The sequence below is a fragment of the Hoplias malabaricus genome, chromosome Y, assembly GCF_029633855.1.
Source record: "Hoplias malabaricus isolate fHopMal1 chromosome Y, fHopMal1.hap1, whole genome shotgun sequence".
Taxonomy (NCBI): Eukaryota; Metazoa; Chordata; class Actinopteri; order Characiformes; family Erythrinidae; genus Hoplias; species Hoplias malabaricus.
Window position 1 is genome coordinate 8,787,497 of NC_089820.1, and position 24,208 is coordinate 8,811,704.

General features: G+C 37.6%; 1 protein-coding gene across 4 annotated transcripts; it reads right to left on the reverse strand.

The window, feature by feature from the left end:
- Positions 1–892: 892 nt before the first annotated feature.
- On the reverse strand, positions 893–23,833 carry LOC136677724 (poly [ADP-ribose] polymerase tankyrase-1-like). Of its 4 annotated transcripts, none has more exons than XM_066655321.1 (28): positions 23,355–23,833; positions 21,427–21,651; positions 18,872–18,967; positions 18,745–18,781; positions 17,959–18,034; positions 16,095–16,115; positions 12,507–12,601; positions 12,273–12,339; positions 11,730–11,916; positions 11,324–11,442; positions 11,146–11,237; positions 10,649–10,727; positions 10,214–10,385; positions 9,998–10,077; positions 9,627–9,772; positions 8,918–9,083; positions 8,143–8,362; positions 7,761–7,870; positions 7,443–7,631; positions 6,725–6,962; positions 6,346–6,425; positions 5,475–5,595; positions 5,155–5,252; positions 4,815–4,889; positions 4,453–4,558; positions 3,419–3,605; positions 2,849–3,005; positions 893–2,391 (listed from the first exon to the last, which is right to left on the reverse strand). In XM_066655321.1, the coding sequence occupies exons 1-28, from the start codon at positions 23,710–23,712 to the stop codon at positions 2,305–2,307; spliced, it is 3,684 nt and encodes a 1,227-aa protein (XP_066511418.1). In that variant the 5' UTR covers positions 23,713–23,833; the 3' UTR covers positions 893–2,304. The 4 variants fall into 4 exon arrangements, with proteins under 4 accessions (XP_066511418.1, XP_066511420.1, XP_066511419.1 ...); XM_066655320.1 differs by having other exon boundaries at positions 895–2,391; positions 6,346–6,428; XM_066655323.1 differs by lacking the exon at positions 16,095–16,115.
- Between the last annotated feature and the right edge of the window lie 375 nt (positions 23,834–24,208).

Sequence of the window (24,208 nt, forward strand, 5' to 3'; positions counted from 1 at the left end):
AATATTGCTGCTGTGTGTACTATGTAATGTACTGTGAATTACACAAAAGTTTTAATTACGTACTTAATGTTTCTGTTTTAATGTTTCTAACCTAAGCTCCATCACTCCAGAGAACGCAGTTCCACTGCTCCGCAGTTTATAGGGGGATTTACACCACTCTGTCTGTCTCTCTGCACTGGGTATGATGACCTCAGGTTCATCTCCACACCATCTTATTTCATTTCACATTTCTTAATACAGAATATAAAACTGTTAATAGAGACTTTACAAAAGTTGTTTGTTTATAACAGGACATGCTTGGGCATTCCCAGTTTTGTTCCACAAGAACTCGGCTCCCCTTTTTACTGCCACACACAGCCTACAGCTACTACCCTGTGTAATGTTGTCAAACCCTTACTGACAGTCCTCTGTTTTCCCTAACCTCACTTATCCAGCCATCAATAATCATCATCGTAGAGCAGGACTCAACCAAACTCTCCAACCTGCCTGGACAACTTGTCTCCAGTATAGTCATATTGTACCATATTTTTTATCACATTATTTTATTTTGTTTATATACCAAAGTCTAATAATTCTAAATGAGCATTTTCCAACATTGCTTCAGCCTTTGATATTTTTGTTGCTGTGGTTGCTGTCTGGTCTAGAAATGAGTGTAAATGAGTAAAAAATAATAATAAATAAACTTAAGCTAGTCCTGGACGATATGATCACAAATCAATATCACAATTAATTGTACATTTTACCCGATTACATTAATGAACGATTATTTTGTTCTTGTATTTTTGACCCTCATATTTAAGTGACGAGGCTTGTACTGCAAATATGCTCCAGTATTAAATCTGGGATATTTTTTCTAATGTCGCTGGGAGCTTGTTCCTCTCTTGCTTTGTGTGTGATTGTGCTTTGGTCACTGAAACTGTTTTTTTTTCAGCGTTTACATTGGACCTCTTTTTGTTCAGTGTCATCTTAATTATAGTCAAAACACAGCACATCCAAAGCAGAGACACTGTTTTTCTTTGGTACTAGCTGCTGTAGCCTCTACATTTAGGTTGCTTCCATGCGGCAGATAGGGGTTTTAAGGTACAGTACATGAACAAACATAATTGATATAATCAATATAGACAAGATTATGTGGAGTAGAAGTTTGGAATGTCTATTTCAATTAATTGCAAGCCCTAACTTAAGGCACTACTTCACACTTTGTGTGGATCTGATTTTTTGAATAGCTGAAGTGAACCATTTGCTTCACTACAGCCAAGAACAGCACAATGTCTAATCGCTTAACCACAAGTTACCCACATCTTCCCACACTCCAGTAACACAGCTACAAAACAAAAAACACCAAAAACAACACTGCTGCCACTTAAATATGATTGGACAAGGCTAAACTGTTGTAGGTTGATATGGTGGCACTAAAATCACTTGGTAAATTGCTTAAAGCTGTGTTAATATGGATGGGACTAAACAGAGGTAGGCTAAATGGGCAGAGCTATACTGCTGTAGTGCACATCACACTTTTATTTTTCAGTTCTAATCATTCAGAGGCCCCCTTAAAATTGAACAAGTCTTTCTTTCAAAAAAAAAACAAAACAAAAAAACAAACAAAACCAAAAAAAACAAAAAAACAAAACAAAACCACACATCATGGATTAATCAAGTTATTTTTTTAAACAACAAAACTGTTACAGATGCCAGTAAATATACACCAAATGCTTAATTGCAGACATTAATAAAAGGCTGAATAAATACCAAATTACATTAATAAATGTGTTCTTTAAAGCAGTGAATAAATAAGTTGTGGATTGGAGCAAAGTTTATGTTCTTACCAGGTTTATTTAAAATAAATGAATCGAGTCAAAAACAAAAGACTTCTCATTTTAAAATAAACTCCAATAGCTTGGTTAATCATAATGTGTTTTACATGGTTCCTCTTCGTGGCCTGTACAACACACCTCACAATCCAACTGCTCCTCAAATAACTTAAATAACTCACTTTAAAAAGTGCAAAGTCATAATATAGACATGGGCAAATCCATGGGTAAGACAACAGTCAACGTACAGTTCACATTTCCTTTTGTGCAATAGTCACAAGAATGTTTTAGTGAGAGAGAGAGAGAGGGATGGAGAAGGGGATAAGTGTCAGACAGAGAGAAAAATACAGGCAAAAAGAAAAGGAAGGGGGGAGATAGGAGAGAGAGGAAGAGAGAAAGAGAGAGAGGGCAATACGATTCAGAGGGAGACAATGAAAGAGGAAGGGGGGGATAGAAGTAGTAGAGTGTGAGAAAGAGGAGAGACACAGATTCACTATGATTTCTGCTCAGCTCCTTGGGCTGTCTGGGGGGTACTTTCTGGCTTTGCGATCTGATACGTGATGAGATACTCTGGATAGGCCTGAAAAACATGAAAAACAATTATTATACAAATAAAGACTTGTGCACAGCAGCTCACCCATTTCCTCTGAAATAAAAGGAAGTAAACAGGAATTTGTTCAGTTTTCACCTTTCAGTATGTTTACATCTGATACACTCAAATGTTTACAACTATATTAGCATTAGCTAACTGAAGCTAATAATGAAGTGAATGGCTATTGTTTAAAGAGCCAATTAAGCAGCAAATTTAGCTTGTTTTTACACTGTTGCTGTCAAACATTATTAGCAACGTTTTCAGGGACTGAGTGGTCTGGGATGGTGGGGCCCATTGTAATATCTATTACACAATATCTAACTGTGTTGTTACTTGTAGTACAATGCTCGGTTCAAAATTCTGGACTTAATAATTTCTGTAGTACTCTGTACTGACTAGTGTGTAGTATGTGTCTTTCAGCATGTGTGTGTGTGTGTGTATGTACCTGTTCTCCTCTGTAGATGACATATTCAGCATATGCAAGGCCATTAACGCTGGGTCTCCCGATAACAGAGTGATGACCCGGGGGAGCATGAGCCATTTTCATTGCACTGAACTGGAGGAAGGACTTTCCCAGGGTTACCCTGCAGAATAGCATCTGCCTACATACACACACACAAAATCACACAATTACCATCCAGAGCACAGGTTTACATCACATATTACTGTTCAAAAGTTTGGCTTCACAGGTCATTTTTAAATGGAACAAAATTATTAAAATAGTATTAATAGTATTTTTCGATTACATACACCTTTTTCTCCAGTGCCCTAGTGGTCACTCTTCTCTGAGCTCTCAGAAAAACTGTCACCGTGGTGAAAACCTCAAGGCTACACATTCAGTCCCTTTATTTAAGGAATATAACTGTACAATATTCTATAACAGTTGTACATCTACTAAGACTAAAACCAACTTCACAGTCCAGTTTGGCAACACACACAAAGTTCCATTCTCAAATACAATCATCAGCGTCATTAAAAACAGTTGTTCACAGCTGAACAGAGGGGGCACACTCACCTGTGGCAGAGGTAGCAGGAGCGGTCTTTATGGGCTGGGCACCCGGTTCCTCCCCCGATTCCATAAACATACTGATTACTTTTGGAGGAATTTTCAGCAAAATATATTCCTGCCCCAAACATCCCTCCGATATACGCATGACGCTCATCAAAGCCTTTGTGAATGATGGCGTTTATAAATGGTGAACCTAAACAACACACACCATCAAACAATTACATTACAGCAGAACAGCAATTTTAATTATATGGAAAGAAGAATTAATAATTAAACAAGCAACATGTAGTAAATTTATTTTTTCTAAATTTGAGAACATTTAGGAATTTAGGAAAAATGTTAATTTGAAGCACTGGCATCTGTGACAGTAGTGCTGCAACTGGTATATTGTTCTTTGAGGAGTGCCATTTTGGAATATTTTGGCCGATGATCCCACCCGCCACCCAATCCATAGTACTGTTTCCACAGTCCAGGTTGTGAGGTATGAAACACAGTAGCAGACACAAACGCAGTCTGCTACAGCCAAGGAAAAGAGTAAGTGAACTGAGATAACAGTAGATTCTACTGGATATAAAAAAAACAACTCATAATTCATCTAAAAAAAAAAAAAAAAAAAAAAAAAAGAAGCTCTATTACCAAAGACAGAATAAAATGAGAGGAAATACTGGTGATGTATTTGCAAGATGGAGGCAGCCTAGAGCCCAGCAAGACTACAAGGCAGACCCAGAGTTGGCTAATTTTCTCCTGAACAGTTTTTCATTTATGCAAAAAGGATAAATGTACTCTGTGGATTGTGTGCATTAAATGAAGAGAATGAAGATTAAGTGTTGTTTTTCAAATCGTTAGCATCTCATACTCCCATATTTATACTGGAACAGAAAATTCAAATAACAAGTTAAGATTATATCTAACCAGAGCCATTTGGACACTGCTCAGGGTTCATTGCCCTTTAATCTTTGCAGGTGTCTACTGATATTCCTCTCTAAACCACTCTAAGAATGTTATATTAATAAAGATAAATTATTATGATGGATCTTTACCATGAAAGAGCATGCGTTCATTGTGATGATTGTGGTTCTCGTCAGCTATCTCCTTCTGACGGTGTGTGTATCGCTCCCGTAGCTTCTTATTCACCACCTTCTGAATCTGTGTGCACACAAAAACACACACAGATAAGTTCTTCTGTATAAATGCTTGTAGTTATACATTGGGATTTATTTTAGGCTATTCCATGATGTCACAGCTCCATGTTTCACCCTGTCTTTGAAAGACGGATGGCTAAAATCCTGGTGACGCTTCAACCAAAAGGGTCAGTAATTATCCCCACATTAGCAGCTTGTATTACTGACAGACTGATCTATCAATTGTGCTTTAATTCTAAAGCTAACGAAATTGTGTTCACCTTGATTACGTTGTATCTGTTGAACACTCCTCCTGCGTTCCCACCATCTCTGTGCTCACGAATTGTACTTTGCATCTGGAACACACACACACATACATATACAAACACATGAAATATGTATCATCCACAGACACTAACCCAACTTAAGACTTTTTCACTGAAAAAAAAACAAAAACAATCAGTTCCTTTTAGAAAAACTTCATAGCGCTGTCTAGGAATTAAGAAAATTTACATGGATTTTTACTGATTTTCATTTTATTTAACCTCTCCAGCCCGAATAGGACAGAAGCAGAAACAGTATTTCAGTGACTATTTTGAAATTGTTTGTTTGACAGTTTACCTCCTCCTCAACAGACTGGAACTCCTTGTCGTCAGGTGGCAGATCAATAAGAACGGTGCCCTGAGCTGTGCAGTGGAACGCAAGGTAAGGGTTCCCTCCTAAAACACACATAAGAGTTAGAGAGAGTGAGCACAAGACATGTGAAACTCCACCACATCTGTCACCAGTAACATTGGAGACTGATGGACAATGTGAGGGGTTGAACGTGAAGGTAAAACTTAGCTTTACAGAAATACAGTTTAGTGAATTCTTTATTTTCCAGGTGAGAATAAACACAGACACAATTACATAATCAGAAAGAATGCTAATATTAGCCTCACCTTGCTGTCCCCCCAGCAGCCTCTCGATTCCTTTAATGAGTTTGTGTCTGTGTCCGTAAGCATTTATACCAATTTCTTTTAATTCCTCATGTCCCATATCTGCCAACACATCCAGAGTGATCTACAGAGAGAGAATGTTAAGAGTACATTAAATATAATACTAATAATATATATATATATTTTTTATTTAGCACCTTTCATACATTAAAAATACAGCCCAAAATGCTTTACAATACAGAATTAAAAGAGAAAGAGAAAACAAAACACACAACGGACATGCAAAATCTAGCAAGCAAATATAACTGATTAAAAAAAGAATTTAAAAATACAAGATCAGAACATAATGAAAGACAAAACAAATTACTAAAATCAGGGAGTAATTTGAATAAGAAAAAAAAAAAAAATAAATAAATAAAAAAGTGTAGATAAAGGAATTTCACTGGAAGAATAGATAATATAATAAAATAAAATTAAACGAATAAAATATAATAGCAATAAATAAACAAAATGAGACCAAAGAAAGAATATTATTGACAGTAACATGACAAAGTAAGATGTCTGGGACACAATGGAATAATCTGGAACCAACTGCTTTGGGAAGGATGATAGTAAACATGTTGGGAGCAGCTAAACTGACCTACTTTGAAAGAATTAGAGGAAAAAAAAAAAAGATAATCGTGGCCTGTTATAACACTGCTCTTTTTTTTTTGCTTTAAAACAACAGTTAAGTGCATGGTGCATGTTAATTATACATCGTTGCTGCAACTGTGGTATCTGTACATCGTATCATGCTATTTTTAAACAGCTAAACTGAAATTATTTATGTTCTAAAAAATAAATAAATAAATCAAATGGAGGAGACAAGTTTCACCTGCTCTCGCTCAAAGATGTCTCTGAGATGTTCCAGACCCAGACTCTTCAAGAACTGAGTGATGTTCATATCTAAGCCAGCTACTGCAGAGAAGAAAAAAAACACACACACATATAAAACACAAACATCCCTACATATCTCACCATCTTTTCCCTCTCTCTCTCTCTCTCTCTCTCACACACACACTTTCTTTTTGCTGCCCCTTATCTGACCCTCACCTTCTCTCTTTTTCCTCCTTCTCGCTAACCCACTTCCTTTCAGTCTCTCAAACGTCTTCCTCTCTAATTCAGTTTCCCTGTCTGCAGGTCCTATGGCTCCTGAACTGGCCACTGAATCCTCCCTCTCTCTTTCTCTGAATGTCTCTGTTTAGGTCTCTCACCTTCTCCCTCTTTCCTCTCTGATCCTGTCGCCCCATCTGCAGGTCCTGTAGCCCCTGAGCTGGCCCCAGAGTCACTGGGGGCTGACAGGTTGTCGATACTGGATGCTGCGGAGAGGCAGGAAGGCGTGGAAGCTGGAGAGATCAGTGTGGAGCTCAGGACTGTGGCCTGTGGTTTAAAGCAGCTGGGAAGAGCATCTGGTGGCATGGCATCCATCAGCAAAGCTCGGATATCATCAGCCTGAAGACCAGCGTGGGACAGGATAGAGATAAACATAACAATACTCCCTAGGACTGCAGGGTTAAGTTGTAGTACAGAATAGGCAAACGTTAACACAGTACAGTACTAGTAAACCTGGGGACTATTCCACTTATCCCTATCTACCCATTATTTACAAACAGAACTGAATTACAACATTTACAAAAACATTAATGATTACATTGTTTTTTCTATGAAGTGCATCCTACATAAAAATAAGAATCAAATTACTCTGTAAGCAATGGACCAATGTTTTCACTACAGATCCTCTATATTGGAGGCAACCATATTTAAAATAGGTGTGTGTGTCAATGAACAGCATACTACATACATGCAATAGTACAGGCAAATTGTTACCTCTATTAGAGTAGAATATAAGGATAATATAAGGATAATATACTTGCATGATCATGTTAACATAACATGGTTCAGAGTTAGCATAGTATTAATGTGTGACTATACCGTGGCCAGGTCAAGAGCAGTCTGTCCTTCCTGATTCTTCATGGTAGGGTCAGCGCCGTGTGCTAGCAGCAGTGCACATAGCTGCGTCCGGCCTTTCTGAGCGGCCTCATGCAGCGGAGTGAATGCCCACTTATCCGTTGCATTCACACACGTGTTATACTTTATCAGCAGAGCTGCAATATCCACATGCTGCAGACAGAAAGAGGGAGACATTATTTTCTGAGTGAAATATTAATGGGTAAGTTTTATATACAGCTCATATGTTTAAATATAAGTCTAGTTTTCTAGATTTCACTACAGTTCTCTGGTGATTCTCACCCCATAGGATGCAGCATTATGCAGAGGGATCAATCCTCCTTTATCCTGAGCATTTACATCCGCCCCGTGCTCCAGAAGATACTCAGCCACCTCCAGGTTATTGTAGCCAGCTGTGACACACACACACACACAATTATTTGTGAATAAAGCTAATATATTTTTATTTTTTAGAATTTAGTAATTGGCTATGTCCAAGTTATCTAGGTTTCCCACAATGATGAAGCTGGGAGAGAGAAGGCAGCACAAGATCAACCACATGTTTTTAAACTGCAGTTAACAAGACTACTGCAGCTCAAACAACAAGCCCAGAGGAGAAATTACTAAAGTATACATGTGCGTGTGTGTGTATAGTCTGGGCTATCTGGTGTATGTGTGCATATACCTGCGAGGTGTAAAGGTGTGGAGTTCCTGCCCTGTGTGTCCCGGCAGTTGATGTTGTCTGAGCTGCAGAGTTTCTGAACTCGAGCAAGGCAACCCTTCTTAGCAGCATCCAGCAGAGCTGCATCTCCTCTGAGAAGGTCCTGAATGTCTGTGTCTCCATCCTTCACCATGTCCAAGGCCATGTTTCCATCTCGGTTTTTCTTAGATGGGTCAGCGCCATGCTGCACAAACAAGCACACACACACAGAGCAGGCATTAGCATCTGTCCCAGGCTACCCACACTCTAAGGCACATGTTAGAGATATAATTATTAGTTAATTAATAGTCAGCATTTATATGCACTCTGTAATGTTCACATTATCCACACTCTCAATCTGAAAGATTGTAAAACACTAAGGGGGGGTACAGGTGGCAGTATGTCATCAAATTATAAATTATCAAAAGATACAAAGAGTTTCATGATGCACAAAATATCTAAACATATTTTTTCAAACAGGACTAATTCTTGCCTTTGTAATAAATAAATAAACAAACAAGCAAGCAAGCAGCTGGTCAATGTTTCTCCAGCACTAAGCATATCCACCATATGCTGAGCATGCTTGAGAAATTCAGCATTTGTCATGACAAGTATAAACATAGTGTATGCCCCAGAAAGAGCAGGGGGAGATATGACTTGTGCTGTTTAACTGTTGTATAAAACCAGATGGATCTTTAAATGATGAATTTGAAAGAGAAAGGTAAAAAAAAAGTTTGTAGATTAGATTAGTTCCAAGTACCTTTAGCAGGAGTTTGCAGATCTCATATTTGCCTTTAGCTGCTGCCTCATGGAGAGGAGTGAATTTCCACAGATCAGCGACGTTCACTGATGCTCCATGTCTCACCAACAACTCAGCAACTTCGTAATGACCATATGAACAGGCATTATGGAGAGGAACGAGACCCCTGAGAGAGAGAGAGAGAGAGAGAAAGATTAGTCAGTAGGAACCAAAAAATGTTAAGATATAACCCCAGCCATTAAATGAACACCTACTGGTGTAATCATTTCTTAAATATAGCTGACATCCATAACATCAAGGCAATTTTGATGCAATGATTTTGCTATTCAGTTCCTGAATGAGCATTATTATTAATTTTTCTACTCAAGTTCACAGTTTGTTCTATTCTTGAGTGGAGTACATTAGTAGAAGAGTTAGTGCTAGGCAGAAATTCTTGCATTTATTACAATATATATTTTATTGTTATTATTTGCCTATTAAATAATCTACATGATTTAAATCAAAATAATACAGAAGTAACAATACTGAATGTTAAATATACTGTCCATTCTGCTATTGATAATTTACAGTGAGAAATATTGCAAGTGGCTGCACAGAACACTACGTTAAAAAATTTCAATCACTGATCTATTAACTAATAAATGATTTTATTGAGAGACCAACATCACTATGATGATGATAATGATGACACTGATGATGAAAAATATACCCCTTGTCCTTGGCGTGGACGTCAGCTCCATGATGCAGTAGATATTCCACCACTGCAACTCTGTTATAACCTGCTGCGAAGTGCAGCGGCGTGGAATGGCGTCCCTCTAAATCCCTGCAGTTGACGTTCTGAGGAGAACACAGTTGCTGCAGGAAACACACAGAGGTTTTGTAATTTTAACATAAATCAAACACACAGTAATTGCCAATGAGGGCACAGGTTGTTAATGGGTATTTGTTCGGTACAAATTTGTAGCAGTCCTTTTTAGGGACTTTTAACCGATTTAGTTAAAAATGTATGTAAACATGTTTTGGTCTCCACAATGTGAAATATTCCTGGTACACACACGTCATGTCCCACATGTCTCTCACCTTGACTGTGTCCAGATCTCCAGCTTTGGCTGCCTCCAAGAAGCGGTAATCCACGTCTGAGTTCCGAGTCGGAACGTTCTCTGAAGGAACACAACAGAAGCCACATAAACACTTCAAACATCACAGAGCACAAAATCTGTATTTAACAGTGTGTTATTCTAAACACGGAGTATCTGTGGCAGTATTAAAGTATTTATAATTTTATATTAGTCTGACCACTGAGTATTTGCTGGACAGCCTCGTTGCCCATCTGAGCGGCTGTGAAACCCTGCAGGGAGACAATTGACGGGTCTGCACCATAACTCAGCAGCAAGCGACAGGTCTGAATGTGTCCGGAGAGAGCGGCTCTATGGAGGGCTGTCTGACCCAGAGTGTCCACTGCATTGACCTGCAAAAGGAGAGTTTTGATTAGAGTTTTATTTAAATAAAAATAATTCTGAAGTGATGTTTCACTTCTGTAAGCATTTGTTCCAAAAGAGTGTGTTAAAAATGATTATATGAATATATTCCAACAATGTAATTTCTTGTTTTTAGGGCTGTGAATGTATGTGTGATATTCAGAGTAGGCTCTGGACCTTGGACTGGATAAACAGTTACAGACAATGAATGAATGAATAAATGAATGCTGTATGTTTGTATGTGTATCCACACCTTTGCTCCGTGTTTCTGCAGAACCTCCAGAACATCATTATGAGCTCGTTCAGCAGCAACATGAAATGGAGTCATAAAACTGCAGAGGGGGAGAAAAAAAAAACAGAATTGTAGGAAAAAGAAAAAGTGATGAAACCAGAGTCTAATGCACAACCTGTTTTAGCCCTTGCCCCTACCACATAGCCCTAACCCTTTGCTTTGCCATAAGGTTAGGATGTCTCCATTCTTGTTGGGATAAATGGATAGGGCAAAATGCTCAATTTTTCTGAGGCACACTTCAAACTAATTTCATTAATGCCTTTAAATCATAAGCAGAATGGTTAAGCAAGCGACCAAAGGGACCCACACATTTAAGCTTTTTCTCCTTATGATAACCAAATGATAAAACACTATAATAAACATTTTGTAGCTTTTTATTTGTGTTCTGGTGATGCATCAGGTTCTTGAAAAGTTTTTATGTGTGTGCACGAGAGAGAGAGAGAGAGAGAGAGACTCACTCTTTGTTTTTGTCATGGATGTTTGCTCCTTTTCTTAGAAGCAGTTCAGTGACCTGTTTGCGTTTGGGGTGGGGAGACGCCACTGCGCAGTGCTGTAAACACACAAATATTGATGGCTATGTCAGACTGTGTCAGGCTTAGACGATCCAGTTACATGTGTGTGTGTGTGTGTGTGTACCAGAGCACTGTCGTGAGAATGTGGGTGTTTGAAGCTAATGATCTCCTGTTGAGTTTTCTTCACTTTAGCCACGTCACCCTCCCTCGCTGCCTGCAGCAATGAGTGACCCTTAAACTCATCTAAAAGAAAGAACAAAAGAGAGAGAGAGAGAGAAAACAGAGAATGGAAGAGAAAGAGAAAGATAAACAGATGTCATACATATATTACGTGCGTGTGTGGGTGTGAACTGGATTCCCTCCAGTTCAGAAGTAGGGGTGAGGTCTATGGATCTCTTGGTGTGACAAGTGTGTGAATGAAAAACTTACAGTTGAGTTTGTCTCTGAGTTCAGGTGTAGGAGTGAGGTATATGAATCTCTTGCTTTAACAGGTGTGTGTGTGTGTGTGTGTGTGTGTGTATTTAACTCACAGGTGAGCTTTTCTCTGAGTTCGGGCGTAGGGGCAAGATCTATGGAGCTCTTGCTGTGGCAGTTCAGGAGGTTGGGATCAGCTCCGTGACTCAGTAATAAAGAACACACCTCCACTCTGTTCTTACTTGCTGCTTCATGAAGAGGAGTGAACTGCCACAGGTCCATTGCATTCACACAGGCTCCATGCTGAGAACACACACACAAACATCAGCAGAGGTGTACAAAAATAAAAAGTTAATTACAATCAGACTGTTGAAGAATCCATTTCAGAATGCTAATAACGTTTCATGTGCCATGCCCTGAATCTTAGTTAAAATACTATATTTACAATCAATCCATAAAAATATATGCCATATTTTGCTTTGTATTTTCTGTTATGTCTAGTTGTACATTTATTCCAGTTACATTACTCTGTCCAAAGGATTATTAAAAGCAAGTCTGAACTTCAATACAATAATGATTAGAATCAACTTATTGTTGTACTGAATAGTTTCCTACAGAATCATATTCAAACAAATATTGCACTAATAAAATTTTCTGACCTTTAGCAGGAGTTCAGTGACCTCATAGTGACCGTAAGAACAAGCGTTATGAAGAGGGACCAGACCACTGAGAGACAGAAAAAAAAAAGGTTTAATGTTAACAGTCATAGGGTCAGTTTTTAAAAGTAAAAATCTCTGGGAATAATAAATCTCAAGGTACTTAAATATAACAACATTATGCAGACATGGTATTTGGCTTAGGTTTTTTTGAGAGAGAGAGAATGAATGGTTTACCCTTTGTCTTTGGCATGGACGTCCGCTCCATACTGCAGCAGCAGCTGGACGATACGAACTCGGTTATAACCAGCTGCCAGGTGCAGGGGAGTTGACTGAAAAACACAGACAAACACATATGCTGAATATACAACCAATGCAATACACATAACACTGTAATGTAATTAAAATCACTGGAGTAGCCCTGCCACTTAACTCCTAGAACCGAGCCTAAACTTTAATTTGAAAATCTAATGAATTGACAAAAGAAAAACAGGTAAGAAAATTCAGTACCACTTTAGAATTAGACCACACTTATAAAAAGGTTATAAATGATAAGTTTATAAAAAAGGTAAGACGTTATTAATTATGCTGTAATACATTAATAGTCATTTATCATCAGCTATAACAGATAGATTTACACTATTAAACCTTACTTTGTTTTCTCCATCATTCGGCTTTAACCCTGTCAGCTTCAGTACATATTTGTTAATAAGTTTAACCAATCAATAAATTACGCACCAACAGAGTGTCTTTTTATACATTATTGATAATGTGGTGCGTACCCTAACAAGAAATAACTAAATTCATATTCTCAGGTCTGAGCTTATTCTTTGTCATACAAATTTTCAGTAACTTCTCTGACACTATCAGAGGTCACTGTTGCACTTGCTGTCTCTGTGTTACATATGATTACTAATGACTTCTAAGATGTTTACAACCTAATTAATGACGTAATAAACAAGGTTTTAAAACACTTTAAAAACCTTTATAACTATAGTCATATTTTAAAGTGGTACTGAAAAGTCTTCAACATAAAAATGAAAAAATTAAAATTAATTTACTTATATAAAACAATTTAGAGTCATGAATTTTAGAGTCACAGTTTTCAGCGGCTCAATATACATCCCAATCTACATTAATATCTTCTAAATTTATACATTATATTCTTATCACAAACATACCCCAAAACCAATGCATATAGCAGAGTTAATCACTATTAGACAATACAACTGCCATGCAATGACTGAATGATGAATCATGCTCCTTCATATCAAAAAAGGGAAAAATAAATCAGTGATACAGCAGTAAATTGGAAAATTGGTGGATGATAAGAATGCTCAGTGCAGATTCAATTTTATTCCAAACTCAAAAATTACTTTCAAATCAAAACTCTCATTAAGATCACCATCATCAGATCCTGAATCTATTCACTGTTACTGTCTTTATCCAGCACACCTCATACACCTGGACATCACCCACCACAGAGGAGTCAGATTAAGCTCATTGTGTGTTCTCTTAAAGACAGATTACAGTCAGGTGCATTAGATCAGAGTTGTGGGTGTGAGATTAGTGTCAGCTTGGTGCAAGGTGTGTTAGATTAAAGCCTCTTTGAGCTGGGTAATTTAGATTGTTGGCATGTATGTTAGATTAGCCCCAGCTTTGTTTAAGACATATTAGATTAAAGCCCCATTTGAGTCAGGTGTGTTACATGAGAGCCAGGTGGTGTTAGATTAGAGCAAGTTGTGTTAGATTAAAGCCAAAGTACAGTCAGGTGTGTTAGAGTTAGAGCAAGGTGCATTAGATTCGAGCCAGATTACAATCAGGTGTGTTACAGTCAGAGCCAGGTCACAGTGAGGTGTGTTCAAGTCAGAGTCAGGTGTGTTAGATTAGGGCCAGATTACAGTGAGGTGTGTTAGATTAGGGCCAGATTACAGTCAGGTGTGTTAGAATCAGAGCCAGATTACAGTCAGGTGTGTTAGAGTCAGAGCCAGGTTACAGTGAGGTGTGTTCAAGTCAGAGCCAGGTGTGTTAGAATCAGAGCCAGATTACAGTCAGGTGTGTTAGAATCAGAGCCAGATTACAGTCAGGTGTGTTCGAGTCAGAGCCAGGTGTGTTAGATTAGAGCCAGATTACAGTCAGGTGTGTTCGAGTCAGAGCCAGGTGTGTTAGATTAGAGCCAGATTACTGTCAGGTGTGTTAGAATCAGAGCCAGGTGTGTTAGATTAGAGCCAGATTACAGTCACGTGTGTTAGAATCAGAGCCAGGTGTGTTAGAGTCAAAGCCAAATTACAGTCAGGTGTGTTAGAATCAGAGCCAGGTGTGTTAGACTCAGAGCCAGATTACAGTCAGGTATGTTAGAGTCAGAGCCAGGTGTGTTAGATTAGAGCCAGATTACAGTCAGGTGTGTTAGAGTCAGAGCCAGGTGTGTTAAATTAAAGCCAGATTACAGTCAGGTGTATTAGAGTCAAATTTAATCTGAGCGTGTTTGATTAGAGTGAGATTAGAGCCAGGAGTGTTACAGTCAGATTAGAGAAATATATGAGATGACATCCAGCCTACATGGATACTTACACCAAGTCAAGATATATTTACATAGATCCCAATTGAAGCGCTATATTATAACGGGCCTCATACAGCATGTCAATATGTGAGACAATGTCCAGTTAATGTGTGTTCATACTTGTCAGATTTTGTTTGATTTAAATGAACCCTGATCTGACTGCTCTGCTAATTCAGTTTTTTGAGTGTGTGTGAACACGTCTTTCGAAGTCTTGAACGTGCCAAACTAGTGAACTACGACCACCTGAGCAGTCTTTTTCTAAACAAACATCAGTACTTTTTTTTTCATGTATGAACACAATTCAATTCAAAGCCATCTAAACAAACCAAAGAGTGCTTTGAAAACAAACAGGATACACACAACCCCAATAAACCCAGTATGGTGCATTGATCTGATGACAAAAAAGTTACTCTAAACTCTAAAACGTTGCCTGACACGTGCGTGATGCGTCACTTTTTCTTTTTTTAATTTTCTTTTTGTATATTTTGTAAATATGAAAGCTAATCAAACTAGGACTAAAAAGTATACATTTTTGTTTGGTCCAGACCAAGGGAACCAAACTACAAATACATTTCTGATCAGTTCTCTAATTAACACAGTCAGCTTAAAACAAATTTATTTTTATAGGCAGGACACCATACATTTCAGACGTCTACTGTGAATCCTATATAGGGATACATGCTGTATTGCTCAGAATAACCTATTACATTACAGTATACTACAAACTTAAAATAAGTGTTAGAAAACATCCACTACTTAGAGTCTTCAGTGCAATAACACATAACACAAACACAAAACTTACAAAAAAAACAACAAAAACACACAGATCCAGGTGTGTGAGGTTGTGAATAATTATAAACAATCCAGTGCAGGATGTCATGCTTTATTTCAACTAACCAAACTGATCCAGTAAAAGGAGAGAAATATTGATCTTAGTTGTGGGCAGGGCTTAGGTGAAGAGCGTGCAGCAGGATGGGCTCTAGCAAACAGCAGGTGATTTGCATAAACAACAATAAACAGACAAACAAACCAAAAACAAAATGAAAACTTATGGATAAGCCTCATTGCATGTCATTCAGACTTGAGCAGCTGTGTGGGTGGAGATGGATTGTGCACAGCACAAACAAAAAACAAACAAATACACCCCAAAAAAATACCCCATAACAATTCCAGTGCAATTAATGTGCATGTTTATGAATGGATTTTAGGGACAGAAATTATATGCAAATTAAACATATTGTTTGTAACTTCAAAACAAAACTTACCAGCATTTTTTGTGAAGTAGACTGAAAGACGCCAGAAACAAATATATAAAAAAAAGCAAAACATAAAAAATTAGGCCTAAAATCTAACATGCTCATCTTTTAGAGGATTAAAAAAACAGTCATGAGGTACTAACTCATAGTAACTCACTGTTTCACCTTAAACCCTCTATATTCACCTTAAACCCTCTATATTCACCTTAAACCCTCTATATTCACCTTAAACTCTCTATTTTAAAATAGTCATTCAGTCTGAAATACCAGTCTACCACTCTACAATAGAGATTGTGTATTCTCTATTAACACAAACACATTCCCATCATGCATCAGGAGAGTGGCAGTCAGAGTCTAGAAGGTCACAGAAAGTGAAGGCTGTCGGAAAATATCAGCCCACATACATACAGATACACATTCCTTCAGAGAGACACAGAGAGAGAGTGTAAGAGTCCTAACAGGCACTTGGAGAGAGCTTTCACATAAATTTTCAGAGAGGAAAAAGGCATCACACACAGGAAAATAACCTTAACACGTACACTCAGAGAGGAGGAATGCTTACACTACACACACACAGTGGAACAGAGCACTCACACACACTCAGGCAGCAAGAGTCCTCTCACACAAGCTCTGACAGGAAAAGAGCACTCATACACAACCTCGGACAGGAAAAGAGCCCTCTCACTCACACACACACACACACACACACACACAGGAAAAGAGCCCTAATGCATACTCTGAGAGGAGGACTTCTTATACACACATACACACTGAGAGACTAAAAGAGCCCTCACACACACACACACACACGAAGAGCCCCAACACACACATATCCAAAGAGAAATAAAAGCCCTCACAGACCCACTCTAAGCGAAACAGTCATCACAAACACAAAGACATACAAACTCAGAGAGAAACAGAGCCCTCACACACAGGTTTGGTCAGTTTGCTGCTCTTTGATTTATCCCCAGAGCTCCCTGTAGTACTGCTGAGTGTATCATTTTTTAAAACCAAATTCTCCCCAGAGTGCAGACTGCAGCTGATGTGCGGAGCATGAGAAGGATTGAAAGATGCCACAAACATATTGTTTATAATTGATGTGTCAAGTAAGTATATAAATAATGCAATTATGTAACGATATTTAAACATACTAGCAAAGCATACTGAATGCACAGCAAAATAACAATAATACACACAGACTAAGGGAAAAATTATCCCGTGTCTAAAGTGCAAAGAATGTGAAGAGACCAGAAGAGGACAAATTTACTGCAGGGGAACAGAGGAGACGGCCTAAAACCTAAATAACAAAGCAAGCTTTAAGCATCCCTCCAGGCTGAGCTCATTACATCAGAACTGGGTCACCACAAAAAACAAAACAGCAATTTAAATAGAAATTAATAAACAAATAAATACGTAAAAGCAGGGCACCTGGGGATTGACCAGTGCTTGGTCTGGGAAACATTAGAGAATCAGACTGCACTAAATATCTGCCGAGGGAACTAACATTTATGTAAACAACAGGCAATAACTATATAAAATACTAACACATAATAAATACCATCAGATGTCATTCTCACAGAGAAGTTTTTGAGAAGATTTTGATTAACTATATTCATGTGGAATTAGGAGATTCAAAAAATTTGTAAGGTAAAAACTTTAGTTTCCCTACAATCAGCCATTTAACCACTAAACACTCTCCATCACATTGTTTATAGTTTAACGCTGAATTATGGGGGGAATTCTTTCAGGACAAATTCACCTTTAAAACAGCAATCGTAGTCAATTAGCTCTAATCATATGTGGCAGTCTGGTACAGATAATAATAACCATAACAAAACATTTCAATAATAACCATAACAATACATATATTTACCTTGCGTCCATCACTGGCGTGACAATTAACATTGAGTGGTGTTAGCAGAGCCATCAGCTTGTCCTCATTCCCACTCCTGACACAACACACACATAGACACCATTGGATACAGCAACACATTTATTCAAAATGTGACAATGATGAATCTAAGCCTTAGTTGCAGGTTGTAGGTGTCATTCCTTAAAATCTTCTATTTCTGACATAAAATATAACATATTTAAGGCATTTAGGAGCCAAAGGCATTTAAAATACAAAACTTATAATACAATATCAAAAGTATTACAAGATCTCAATAAACCCTAAACCTGAAGGTCAGGTACAGGTAAGAAGTTCATATGAGAAAATGTGATAAATAAAACAACGAATGTGATTTATACTATAACTAATATTCTCTGAAATAGCACACACACTGTGTCATGTGATGTTGGTAGCTGTGTATTTCTTCCTGTGATTTCAGTAGTGGCAGCATCACACATGCTTTTTAGATTGTTTTAGATGCTACTTTAAAACTTAGGGGCATTTAATGATTGGCCAAAACTCAAGGCTTTAAAATACCCATCAAAATCATTATGGAAAACAAGTGGTATCATGTAATCTCTTATTAAAACTGTGCAGGGGGTCAAGCTAATAGATGTTCTGGGTAAAAAGGGAAATTTCTCCTGTGTGTAGGGTGATGTAATTTTAACAATATTTACAATAGTATAAACACTATTGTAAGACATATTTTTAATAGTAGTAACATTTTGGGTGGAAATTTTCCATGTAACATGTACAGGATACACTCACCTAGCTGCTTCAAGGAGCTCATCCTTCTTATATTCACCTGCAGACAGAAATACACAAATCAACAGTGAATAAGAAAATGTAATTTTGAGTAATGTGAGTAATGTAATATTTGTATGTGTGTGTGTACCGGTGAGCACGCTTTTGGCAGAGGGGTCTGCAAGGTCCAGAGCAGACTTCCCATCTGTGTTTCTAATGTTGGGGTCAGCACCATGCTGGAGCAGCACTGAAACACATGTGGACAATTACATTTAATTAACTGTGACTTTTACAAGCCCATTTCCAGAAAACTTGGTAAGCTGTGCAAAATGTAAAAAAAAAAAAAACTCAATGATGTACAATCATCAATTAAACCCTATATTTAATTGCAAATAATACAAAGACAATCCTTCAAATGTTGAAAAAACACTTGCCGATTGTTAATTTGATGCCAGTAACTCATTCCAAACAAGCTTTGACAGATAAAGGTCAAACAAATATAAAACAAATCAGGTTCATTGGCAACAGGTTAGAGACCTGATTAAATTTAAAGAGAGTATCACAGACAACAAAGTTTGTCACTGCATCCACAAATGCAAGCTAAAACTCTGAAATGCAAAGAATAAAACATTAATAAACATAATCCAGAAAAGCATCTGCATTCATCAGGCCAATTATTTTCAATTTTTTTAATCCACTTTTTCTGTCTACCAGTACTACCTAACCCTACCTGAGAAACAGAATAGTTAAGCATACCAATTTTAATTTTTTCCTTACTGTATGTATGTAAATACCTGAATATATTTACACTTAAAATACTAACAGAAATACCAATGCTGGTTTAGTGATGAGGCAGGTCTTAACCAAAAGTCTGACCAATCAAAATCAGAAATTCTATTTAGATATTTATCTTCTCTTCTTTAGAACCTCTGAGTTAAAGACAGGGGACCAACCAGGTTGTTATATGCACACAGTTCAAAAGCCAGCATCTGCAATGGTATGGGGGTGCATTAGTGCACATGAAAGACATGGTCTTTCAAATCTGTGACGGCACCGTCAATGATGAACAATATACGCTGAGCGACAAGCTCCCATTCAGAAAACATTGTTCCCTGTCTTGCAGGAATCTTGTAGTAATAAAACACCAGTACACATTCTGCATGGATTAGAATAGCATGGATCCTTAGTAAAATACTCCAGGTGCTAGAACAGTGCAGACCTATCACCCACTGAAAACAACTGATGCATTATAAAATCAAAATCACTCAAACACAAATACTTTGGAGCAGCTGAAATCCTATAACAAGCTAAAATCTGAAAATATTTCATTTTCAAACTTATAGCAATTGGTCTCCTCAATTCTCAAACATTTAGAGTGTTGTTAAAACACTTTTTTAAAATGTTTTTACTGGCTTTCACATTTGAAATATTGTCTTCATACTATATGTTTCATACGTATCATTGTGTTTTGTTTTTAATTTTCATCAACATCCCAATTTTATTTCAAATATTTTAATTTTAACAGTAAATTTCACCTTCACAGTAGACCCATCCACATGTAGTCACTGTGTCCTGACTAAAAGTGCTTGTGTAAATGGGAGTGTTCTCTCTCTCTTTTTCTTTGTTCTGTGTGTGTGCTTGTGTGCTGTATCAGCAGAGTGTGAGCACAGAGGCATTAAACACATCTCTGACATATTTACTTCCAACCTTTCTGCCTTAAAATGCAAATTTAATATTCCACAAAAGCCTATACAGTAGTATACAAATTCATGGTCAAATGTAGATGTTTTATTGGTCGTCTGACTGACAAGAACTGAATACCTCCTCTGCAGATGGTACACTTATATGTGGCCTTTTTTTATGGAAAATTGAAATTCATGTTTTCTATTCATTGCATAGTTTAAAAATGCATAAACATATAATGCGACATCTGTTCCACGTGTTATTAACTTTAAGTAAAACTGAAGTATTAAATGTTTTTGCACATTTGTATCACATTAATATTTGCAAAAATGTGACTCACAGAAGAGAGTTTTTTGTATCTTCATTTAGAAAGTCAACAAAACATATTATAAATAGGAGTTCAGAGTGTTTTCGAAGACTGTGTGGCTTGAGGTTTTGTCAGGATAAAGCAGCAGAACAAATAAAATTAAAAACATAGCTGTAAAGACATAGTATTTTGGAGTGGGATATTTATTAGAAAACAAGTGAAAATTCATTCCTTAAAGCTTGTGTTGGGTGCTAGATATCAGGATATCAGGCTGAATGACACTGACAACAGCCAAACGTGATAGTCAAAACCTTTTGGTCAGAGCATCTCCAAAACAGTAGGTAACCACTAACCACTACATATCAGCAACATTCCAGAAGACCTGGCAGAAGATGAAGATGCTCAGACCAACAGATGATTTTCACAATGTAACGTAGGTCAAAGTCTCTCAGATCCTTAGATTTGCCTATGTTTTCTGCTTCACACATGCCTACTTAAATATCTGACTGTTCATTTGCTGACTAATAAATCCCATCTTTTGACAGAGCCAGTATAATGAGATACCAAGTGTTAATATCTTAATTTTGTGGATGACCGGTGTATACGCTGGACCTAAAATAAATACTGTTTTTAAAGTAATCCTGTAATAATGCTGTAAATATATAAGGTTGGAGAAATGTGATACAATAACTCATTAAAATTGCTGCGTTCCTCACCGATACAGACGTCAATCTTGCCCTTGATTGCTGCCTCATGTAGTGGGGTGTAGTTCCAGTTGTCACGAGCATTGGGATCTGCTCCCTGACACAAGAGCAAACTAACCACCTCAGCATGGCCAAAAGAACAGGCGTTATGCAGAGGGATGAGACCCCCATCATCCCGAGAGTGGACACTCGCTCCAGTCTGCAGCAGGTGTTCCACAACATCCTTCCTCCCAAAACCTGACAAGGAGAAAACACATACAAATACACAAATCAATCACAATGACCTACTCACGTTGAGACAAATCTCCCTCCCAAAACCTGAGGCAATAAAACACATCACCACTAACGATCTGAAAACATTTGTAAACACATGCAAAATGACAGCTTAAGTAACCAAGCACAAGTCTTCCTCTCAAAACCTGAGAAGAATACATACACAAACACATACATTATTGATCTTTACACTGAAATACAGAGACCCAAGAACAATCTTCCACCAAAACCTGACAAAATTGTAGACAGAAGTACACATACATCAGCAATATTGTATAAGTGTCATTTAACTAAGAACAAATGTTCCTCTTAAACTCTGACAATAAAACACACCCATATCAAAAATAATGATATGCATACTTTATTAAGCGTGCATGAATTAACAAAGAAAAAAATCCTCCTTCTAAAACCTGAGGAAAAATAACATATAACAGTTACTGATTAATCACAGGTACTGACCTGTTTTTTTTAAAACAATCGTGTTTACTTTGATCAATCACAGCCATTTTTCTTAATAAATCACATCTCTCAATTCTTGAAAAATCATAGATGTTAAACTAACAATTATTCAAATGTAATACCCAGTCTATCATAATTTTAGATCTGTCTCAGCTGGTTTCCTTTAACAGTACCATCTATATAGCTGTCAATGTTATTGATCATTAATATCTGACTTGCTATCAGTTTTGATCAACCACAGCAGTTTACCTACCATAATTATTGATCAACCATATCTCAACAGATATTGCACATACACACACATCAGAAGTAATTACACTCAGAAAAGTACATTCGGAAACACTGAGATTTTCAGTCTAAATTAATCTAAAGAGAAAATACACACAAATACTTAGAGTAATAATGATCTGTTCAGATAATGAAAATATTAAGATATATATATATATATATATATATATATATATATATATATATATATATATACACACACACACACACACACACACACACATATATACATACATACATATAAATATAATTATTACTCCCAAAACAGGGTGAGAAAATAGACACACACAGATTCATTAACAACAATCAATTATGCATTCTGATTCAGCAAATATCTGCCTAAAATAACCTGAGGACATACAAATAAACAGCAACAATCATCTGAGTTTCACTCACAGCCAAAAATCAAACAAGAACATGTCTTACAGACCCTAACAAGAAAATTCACATATTTATGGCCGTTACTTTTTTGAATACAGCTTTATCTATAATTCTCTTAATTTTTATATATCGCAAATGTTTTTAATAAACGATCACTCATTGATCAATAAGATATTTAATGATCAATATTAGATATTTGTTTATGAATATTTAACATCTGTTACTGTAACTATTTTCTGTTACAAATCACATCTGTTTACCAACCATAACAGTGATAACAGGCATTGATCACTGATCTTTAGCTATTAAAATTTGTAATAAATCAGGGCTGTTTACATTAATCACTCATAAGTTTACCCATGTACTAATGAGTTTTAAATATTCATAGATGTTTAACAGTGGTATTTGTTTGTGAACATTAGTGCCGTCGTGTTTAGCTGAGTAGCTTGCGTTAGCTCCGTGTCCGTGTTGTTTACTTAAAGCTCCGCGATGATCGATCGTATTTTTTAATCGATAACTGAACCGTGAGTGTGTTTTACCCGCAGCGAAGTGCAGCGGAGTTGATTTCCTCCCCGCCAGGTCCTTGGCGTTCACGTTAGCGGTGTCTACGAGCCGTTTGACCCGTGAAACGTCTCCGTTCCTGCAGGCCTCGAACAGATCCCGGAGCTCGCCGCTGAGCGCTGCCGGGCTCGGGGCTGCGGAGGAAGGGCTGCTGCCACCCGCAGCCCCACTGCCTGAATTGGAGCCCGGGCGTTCCGGAGAAGCCTCGGTGGGGCTTAGCGCTACCGCGGACGCCTCGGCAGCATCCGGAGGCGGCGAAGACACGGCGCAAAGCCGCGGAGGAGACTGGAGCCCTCCGCCGCAGTGCTGCTGAGAGGAGCGCCGCGACACCGCCATTACACACAGACACACGTAAACTCACATACACACTTACATACACCCTCTTACAGCTTTACACTTCTAACCCCTACATACACACAACCAATACAATCATACACACACCTTCAACAACACAAAACACACACACATCCGTTTAGAGAGAGGCGGGCTTCCGCTTACAGTCCTTTTTCATACACACGGTACACTACAATACAGTCAGTACAGTGGATCTCTCTCTCTCTCTCTCTCTCTCTCTTTCACTCACTCACACAGACAGAGTGTGTGTGTGTGTGTGTGTGTGAGAGAGAGAGAGAGAGTGTGTGTGTATATATATATATATATATATATATATATATATATATATATGTGTGTGTATTTAATGTCCTAAGCCCATCTTCCAGTAAAATAAATCTAAGTGGGTTTTATTTGTGTCATATAAAGCTCAGTAAGCTGTGCTGCAGTCAGTGGGACTCCAAGCATCTAGCATCTGTCAGCAGAGGAACTGAAGACTGCA